General features: G+C 45.8%; 1 protein-coding gene across 1 annotated transcript; it reads right to left on the minus strand.

Annotated features, from left to right (window-relative positions):
* Positions 1 to 7,944: 7,944 nt before the first annotated feature.
* Positions 7,945 to 8,346, minus strand: LOC109747369 (uncharacterized). The gene has a single exon (XM_020306445.1). The coding sequence runs from the start codon at positions 8,344 to 8,346 to the stop codon at positions 7,945 to 7,947; it is 402 nt and encodes a 133-aa protein (XP_020162034.1).
* Between the last annotated feature and the right edge of the window lie 510 nt (positions 8,347 to 8,856).

Genomic DNA, 8,856 nt, shown 5'->3' on the forward strand with positions numbered 1-8,856 from the left:
CCCCCCTAACTGCTGGGACCCACCAGCTACATCTTCGCACGCAAGGAAGTGCGTCCATATTACTGGCAAAAAAATGATACGCCCCCTGACTGCTGGGACCCACCAGCTACATCTTCGCATGCAAGGAAGTGCCTGACAGTCGGGACCCACCCGGTCAAAGCGTACGTAGCGTTGTCATTCTGGTCGCGAATGTGTACGTACATACTGGTCGATGTAGAGGCGCGCACATGTCGTAGTAGAAGCACACACGTAGCATGTACACATACGTACAACGGCCAGGGTGCAAGAAAGTAAATACAGCCACGTATACGGGCGGGGTCTCGAACGCATACTCGCGCATACGTACGGCTAGGGCTCGCGTACATGGCTGAGTCGGAACGGAGAAACTGCTTCGTCGTCGTCTTCATGGGGAGGCAACGGAACGTGTGCTGTTCATCGGGAGCCAACTGGCTTGGACGGAACAACCGATGGAAACGAGGCCTGGCGTACCGCAGAACGGAGGAAACGGCCTTGTGTTCGACCGGCAGCGGTCAAAACGGGATCCTGTTCATCGGGAGGGGTCTGGCGTACCGCAAAACGGAGGAAATGGACCTCCTACGGTCGAAACGGGGTCCTGTTGATCGGGAGGGGTGTGGCGTACCGCAAAACAGAGGAAACAGACTTGTGTTGGAGCCCTACGGTCGAAACGGGGGTCCTGTTCATCGGGAGGGTGTGGCGTATCGCAAAACGGGACTCCACGGGATACTGTTCATCTCCACCGTCGACTGCCTCCACGGGCTACTGTTCATCTCCACCGTCAATTGCCTCGACGGGCTACTGTTCATCCACCGTCGACCTCCTCCAGCTTCCACCTGCGACTGTTCATCCACGGGCTCCTGTTCATCCCGCCTGCACCGCGCGCTCCTCCACCGGCTACTGTTCAACCAGCCCTCTCCACAGGGTCCTGTTCAACCACCCCTCCACGGGCTACTGTTCATCCAGCCCTCCACCGGCTACTGTTCAACCAGCTCTCCACCGGCTACAGTTCAACCAGCCCTTCACGGGGTCCTGTTCATCCAGCCACGGGGTCCTGTTCATCCACCGGCTCGATCGATCGGGGTCCTGTTCATCCAGCGGCAACGGCCTCTACTACCACGGGGTCCTGTTCATCCAACCCCCCGAGAACCGTTCATCCAAACCCCCCAAGAACGCTCACTGTTCATCAAGGGAAGGAGGCGGCAGTGTTCGATGGGCTTCAGTTAGCAGCAGTAGGAATCGCTCGATCGGGTTCAGTTAACAGCCATCGATCGATCGCTCGGGTTCAGTAACGCGTAGCCTACAGTGCAATTGATCGGGTTCAGTAGGTGAATGCCTCGCTCGGGTTCAGTTAGAGCCCAATGCCTCGCACCCACGCGCCTACGTGTATGAGAGAAACGCGCATCGCTCGGCCCCCAACCACCCACCGTAACCGGGAACTCCCCGATATTTTCCTCGCCCTCGCTTCTACCACGGGTTTTTTCGTCATGCACGGCCCAAAGAATGTCATGCAGCTGCGTCTCCGGCCCGCCCAGGACGAAAAGCCCATTTTTGTCATGATTTTTTGTCATAGAAGTAGGAGCCCACCACATCTATGATGATATCGGGTTTTGTCATAATTATCGTCATAGAAGTGTCATAAGCATGACAAAAAAGAATTTTGTTTGGCCCAAAATGTCACGGATGTGTCTTTTTTTGTAGTGATATCTCAAAACAATACATATTGAATATCCTACAAGGATTATACCAAATAGAAATAATGTGCATTTTTTGTTGGATTCTTTGTAATTCTGAATGTCTAGCATGCCTCAAAAATAGGGAAACATTGAAACATTTGCATAAAGAAAGATCATTTACAATATAAGAGATCTTAGTCTTTTTGGCTCTTAGGAAAATGTTATGGATGCTACAATTTTAATGTATTTTTTATCATGGTTTCCCTAATTAGCCTTCCATTAACTTCATAATGTATGAAGTCCTTCACACCAATTTTTTACTCCTTCTACCATCATGGCTTCAGGTAGTTCAATGCCGCGGTAAGTGGGGAATGGCCCCACGTCCTAGATTTTGCCGCCCGAGTGACTCCTTTCCATCGCCCACAAGCAAGTGCACATGGACATAAAGTCATATCCGAGGGGGAGTGTCGCCCTAACGAGGTCATCCAAAACTACCAAGACATGAACCAGGAGTCCCTTTTCGAGGATGAGTTCATATTTTTTCCACCTCATTCAGTGCTCCCCCAACCACCATGCTAGCTAGAGTACTACTTTTTCGAGGAAGTGTAACAAGACCAGGTTCTACCATCTTGGACATGTAAATACCACATACAAACATATGCCTCTACCCACGTGCATAAGAACCAGTTTGTGGCTCTCAAGCTCAATGGCATGCATGTCTCCACCCGCGAAGGCAAAGTGGATATTTTAGATGGCTTACTCCGAACTAGTGGGCTCGGTTCCCACATCAACCTAATAAGTAAACCTCCCACACCTCATGATCAGAGTGTTGGAAATATGATCTAGAGGCAATCATGTGTTGATGTTATTTCCTTATGTATTCATGAGGTATTTGTATTGTCCTTGAATATCATCATTGATATGTATCAATAATTATGTGACTTGTTGTTCGACTATATATTGTATGATGATGGTTCTAGTGGTCCCTAATTGATAAGGTTATGCAGACACGTATCGTTTGACTAGTATACAATTTGGTTGATGAATATGTTTCACAAGTCATGGACAAAGAGATGCCAACCCGATAGTATGAACTCAGGGATGGGGATCACCGAGTCGGATAGACTCACTTTGAGACCCGGCGAGATATTGTCAACTATTAGTCTCAACTACAATGTACATCACATGTCCTAGACTTGAGGCCCTCGCATGTTCTTGGGATGAGGACCGACTCACTTAGGGTCAATGAGACATTACTCCATAATTGGGTAGTTATAAATGTAGCTTCCAGGTGAGTGTGGCACATGTAATGAGACATGGATGACCAACATGGGATTTCCCCCTCCGATTTGGGGAAATATTCATTGGGCCTTCTTTGAAAAGCATGACCATGCAACTTGGGTTAAGTGTTAAGCCGGTTCGAGAATCTGTATCATGGTTTTGAGAAGAGAGGTCAAGCTACGTACCAACAAAGGTGAGAAGTTTCTTTGCTAGTAAGCTTTAATAAAATGCTGTGGGGTGTAAACCCTGCAGTCTTCAAGGTCAAAAAAAACAAAGGTGAGAAGTACTCGCCTTGAGCTCGACAACATATATCGTGAGGCAAACTGAATGTTGCATATGACACAATGTCAACGTTCATTAACAACTTTGCGCACACACAGGAGTTGGCATGTTCTGCTAGGAGCCGCTACTGGCTATTGACTCGGGTCATTTCCATGTGTACGTGAGCCTAGGGGGTGTCACACTTGAGGGGTAGGAGCCATTAAGATTGGATCTGATTGGAAATTGGGTGTGGAGTCCTAATGGGACTCAAGTGTCGAGCCCAGCTCAGAAATCTATATAAGTGGAGGGTCAGACCCTAGAAGGGGTTCGACCAATCTCACGACCTAGCCACCACCACTTCCATGCCTACATATCATGTGGTTGGACATAGCAGTCGGCTACCTGATGTTGTTCCCTACACGCGCGGATACCTTTGAGGCGTTGCACCTGCGACGCTCTAACAAACCGTTCGAGGGAACTGTGTAGAACTGTATGAGGGATCTGCGAGTAGGAGACGTGGACGCGTATCACCAACTCTTCTTCCACTATCATGAGTGCGCGTCTAGTGGTAAAACCCTATCTGTGGTCTATCTCCAACAACATGTTCTTGGTTGCATGGTAGATTCTTTTTTTTAGCACTAGCATAGTGTGATGTGTGCCCCAATATGGTGCCCTGCTAGATGCCACTTAGGGGACATCCCTCATTTCCCCTCTTCTACTGATGAACTCAGGAATGCATTTTATACCATGCGTCGGAACTAGGTTTCCGGTCTCAATTGCTTCCGCCTAGCTTTCCTTAAGCATGCTTGGTCACTTTTTGGACTCGTCATCATTCCCCGCTTAGATTTTTTTCACCTCGGAAGCAGATCTCTTGGGTGTCAGCTAATCCATCATATCACCCTCCTCTCCAAGGTCAATGGCACTACCTCGGGAGAGAACTTCTGACCAACTACATAACTACTTGACAAAGGCATCGTCGTAGGCTATGAAATACAGATGTAGCCACTGATCTCCTTTCCAGTCTGCTCCATTCAAACTACCTCCCTCATATGGAGGTGCATCCGAGAGAACTTCAACTTTGCTACCAATCTCATGCAATGTTGCCGAAAGCATCACGCCTCCACCTTCGTCTTCAAGCTTGACTTCCACAAGGTTTTATCCTTTTGACTACGGGAGTTAGATTGTTCTTGACCGCATCGTCAGGGTATGCTAGCAACACATTCCTCGTCCTTTGGCCTTAGGGTTCCTCTAAGTTGGCGATGATGAGTTGATTTAATATTATAAGCCTTTCCACAGTCATGCTCAGTGGCGATTCTACTAGGGAGGCTTTTACAGGCTTAAGCCTATCCTCCAAAAATTATACTACTACTTAGTCAGCTAACCATTTCACTTATAAATTACATTGAGGTGTTTTACATGCAACAATTGATGTTTTGAGCCACCCTCCATTTTCATGCTAGATTCACCACTGTTCATGCTCAATGGCGTTTGGTTACTGATTCATATGCAAGCTTGGACTCCGCCATGATGACTCCTCTCACTGTACCTCTTCAACCTCATCACCAAGGTACATCCTTGACTCGGAGCACAGGAACCACATGGAACATCCCCTTGTTCTCTGCTGCACTACCTTGTTCTTCAGAGTATGCTGATGACACTTTGATACTCCTGCATGCCTACGCCTGAAGCCAAATTTACCGTCGATTCAAAAGGGGTCATTGTCATATGGGTTTGGTGTTTCTGGGGAGCTGCCTTGGATATGTGGAATTCTTCTAATCTAAAAAATAGTCTTCTTCGAACTTATAGTTCTCTTGTTTCTCCTCAAAATGAATCTTGAAAAGTGTTGACATTACCCTCCTTTTCACGAGAGGGTCATTTGTATAATTGACGAAACTAACTAACCCACTGCCTGTTGATTAGAATTTGGATAGGCCAATTCGGCAACTTTTTGTTGAATCTTTCATGGAGTAAAAAACTTATCATCAGTACAAGTCAAGAGAATGATCCCTTGGCCCCAGGTTTCCATGTAAAAAATAGAACAAGGATAAATACCCTCTTTAACATGTATCGCATTCCACTGATATATGATCTCCTTCAACAATGCGTGGTGCCACCATTATCTCAAAATGGACCTCGAGATACAACCAAAGCAGTATGGAAGAGAAGGATGTGTATAAGACTGAATCCAAGACCTTTGAAAGATGAGAGCATACGAAATTAATTCGGATCAACATGGAATTGTTACCTCATGCTCATTATAGATTTTCCCTCGGGAGCAATGCAAATCATCTATGCATCTCCCCGCTTGCCATGCCCCATTTTTCTTTGCATGTGTTGGGAGGCGAACTTTTGGTCTATGGGGACATATGTCCCTGGTATCCTCTTCGTCAGTAAGTGCACCACGATGTGTAGCTAAAGTAGCAGTTCTGTCTATACGTTGTGCATTTAGATGTGGAAAGCGGCATATACATCTTCAGAACAGTGCTGTACGAGCCTAAGAACAGGACAGTACAGGATCCAATGCAGTTTCCAGACGCGTTTTCCCGTGCTTGAACTTTAAATGCTGTGGTGTTTGCATACGTAAAACTTTTTGCACGCCAATGCCCTTGTCAGAGGAGATAGACATCATAACTTTTGTTAAAAAGACGCGTGACTTCTTCCTCCGTTTAAGATTTCGGAAATCCTTGATCACATGCTTATATTAGGCAAAAAGAAACTATTAAAAAGACAGGACACATACCTTAGAAATAATGTAATTACATGAGGAAACAAGTAATTAAGCAATCTGCACGGCCTCATGGTAAGGAGATATGATTATGTTGTGTTAACATGACAACAATTTAATAACATGAGGAAACAAATGTTTTTTGTATGGTTTGCTACATGAACGGGAAAAATGTTAAAAATTATAGATTTAAAAAAGTAGTATTTCTGGGACATTCATAGTAGTTAAAACATAACCTTTTTTTACAAGTCATGTTTGCATGCAATGTAATCACACAGACATTAGTCTAAGATAATCGCCCAATGGTTAGTTCGTTAGCAGTAAAAAAAGGGAAGGACAGGAAATTCTGATTGTTGGTTGGTCATCCTTTAATTCAAGCGTCGGTGGCATTGTGGAGGGTAAGCTACAGCACGTATTCAGTCCATCCCATATTCTGAACAGAGTCCTCCTCCCAAGTCAAGCAAACAGCCGCCGCTCTGTGTCTCAGGGAGAGGAAGACAAAATGAAGGTTCTTACTGGAGCAGAGTGATGCGCTCGTGGTTTGGGGGGGGGGGGGGGGGGGGGAGTGTGCTCTGCTCTCGTGTGGTAGGTAAGTGAAGCGAGGTAAAATATGTGTGTGTCCTGCGTGGCCATGAACAGTGATCATCTCTGCATAATCAAATCCCCCAAGTCGCAAGGATGATGACTATTTTAATCGGTACAGAAAAATAAATACATAATTTGGGTGATGGACATCGCCGTAATTAGCATTCCAGACAAACCTTTATCAAAAAGCAACACCACAAAGATGTAGCTAGACGCGCTTTGCACTGCGATGAACGTCAAAGACAGTTGGGGAGTAAGTAGCTGGGTAAATGAGTGTGGGACAGCATGTGGAACAGGTCTGAAGGAATCAAATACAAAAACTGCTGATGCAAAGAACATCGAAATACAAAACGAGAGGACAGACTATACTAATAGGCCAGTGCGGATGACTGGTGAGATTCCGGGGACAGATGTCCCCATGAACCATTGGGTATTTCCCCATGTGTTGCTTCTTTCTTCAGAGTATGCTGACGAGACATTGATCCTCCTGCGCGCATACGGCTGACTCACTGCAGAGCTATCCTTGACACCTTTGCTTACGAAATTGGTCTGCACCAAACCTCCACTAATATAATTTTGTGCCTATTTGTGTTGCACTGAACACTATTGTGATTTCAAACATGCTTTTAGTATATAACTTTAATTGCGGGGAAGTTTAGCAAAAAGAATAGATTTAACTTTTTCTTTTTCCAGGGCAAATAATACATTTAGCTTCCAGAGAGTTCAACTTGAAAAATATGATTTTTGTTGCTTCCCCAAAGGAAAAGCATGCAAGTTTAACTTAAAATGTGATGTGTTTCTAGCACCTATATATATATTTAAGCTACTAACCAACTGAATAATTAACAACAATTCTGAATTAATGTGAACCATATATATGCGCGTCAGAAGATTCGGAAATTGGCAATGGCTCCTAGGTGCATATGCACCCATTGTTTAAATAAACATTTTGAAAAGTTGAAAAATTCCGAACAAAAATCCCGTGTGTATTTCCGGACATTCTATGTGCGTCCACAAAGTTTTCAGTGAAAAACAAGGTTTTTTGTGGCTTGTGTAAAAAAGACAAATTCTGATGCTTCATTACAACTATTCATTTGTATTTCTTTATCTTTTTTACACAAGCCACAAAAAACGTCGTTTTTCACCCAAATTTTGTACATGCATATAGAATGTCCGGATATACCGCAGGATTTTTGTTTCGAATTTTTTAACTTTTCAAAATGTGTATTTAGACCATGGGTACATATGCACCTAAGAGCCAAAACACCGTATGCAGCATTTCACTGTTCACATGTGATCACCAAATTAAGCAGACCGGAACAAGCACGCAGCGTATCGTAAATGAACCAAAGGTGATGACTGATCGATCGATGGAGGTCGTAGGTGTACCACTTTAACCGATCACAGCCGGAGAGACAAATCCAGCCCGTCGCCAGTGCGCGCATCATCGTATTCCGGGAAGCTCCTGCCGCGCTCCAGCTGGATCTCCATCCTCGCCTTCTTAGCCGCAGCAAACAGACCAGTCGCGTGGTCCTCAGCGCTGAGCCTTGCCGTCGCCGCCTCATGCGAAGAAGGCGCTGGCGACAACGGCGACGCCGCATGCACGCGCCTGGTGGTGGCCATTTCCCGCCGGCGCCTGGCCAGGCGGCGCTCTTCCTTGTGCGCGTTCTGGTGGCCACCGAACGCCTGCGAGTTGTAGAAGTTGCGGCCGCAGTAGACGCAGAGGAACAAGCCGGGGGGCTCCCGCACCGACGACGGCGATGAGTGGAGGGTGAGCTCGCACTGCTCCTCGTTCGCCTCCATTGCGTGTAGCACAGTTTGTCGATCTAGGTGAGTACACCACGGTGAGCAACATCTAAATAAATACACCTATAAAGACGAGTATGTGTATACGGGAGCCGCGTGCTCGCATGATTGATCGGACTAGTGGATCTGGTGCACCCAAACATTATTCGCGTGTTAAGGTGTCTGGTGAAAAATTAAATGCAAGACATCTGTTGTCTATCTTTTTTTTTTCGAAAATGATCCAGATTTATTATCAAGTTTAGCGGAAGTACAAAACTTCTCAAACATAATAAAAATTACATTGAAATTCGATGACCCCAAACAACCACTACTGCCACCAGAACGAGCCGTCGACGCGCCGCTATCGACTCTCCCCTGCCGAAGCCGGTTTGACCTTGTCGGTGACAGCCAGGAAGTTTTCGTGCACGTGCCCCTATTATAAAATAGTTACAACCCTACTACCTACTACCTTCGTCCTGGTTTATAAGTCCTCTTTGTATTTTGTACCAAATTTTGACTAGAGATTTA

The sequence above is a fragment of the Aegilops tauschii genome, chromosome 4 (genome assembly GCF_002575655.3).
Source record: "Aegilops tauschii subsp. strangulata cultivar AL8/78 chromosome 4, Aet v6.0, whole genome shotgun sequence".
In the NCBI taxonomy this organism is placed as follows: Eukaryota; Viridiplantae; Streptophyta; class Magnoliopsida; order Poales; family Poaceae; genus Aegilops; species Aegilops tauschii.

Excerpts from the sequence above, each read along its gene's own strand:
- LOC109747369 (XM_020306445.1), bottom strand. The coding sequence starts at position 8,346 with ATGGAGGCGAACGAGGAGCAGTGCGAGCTCACCCTCCACTCATCGCCG.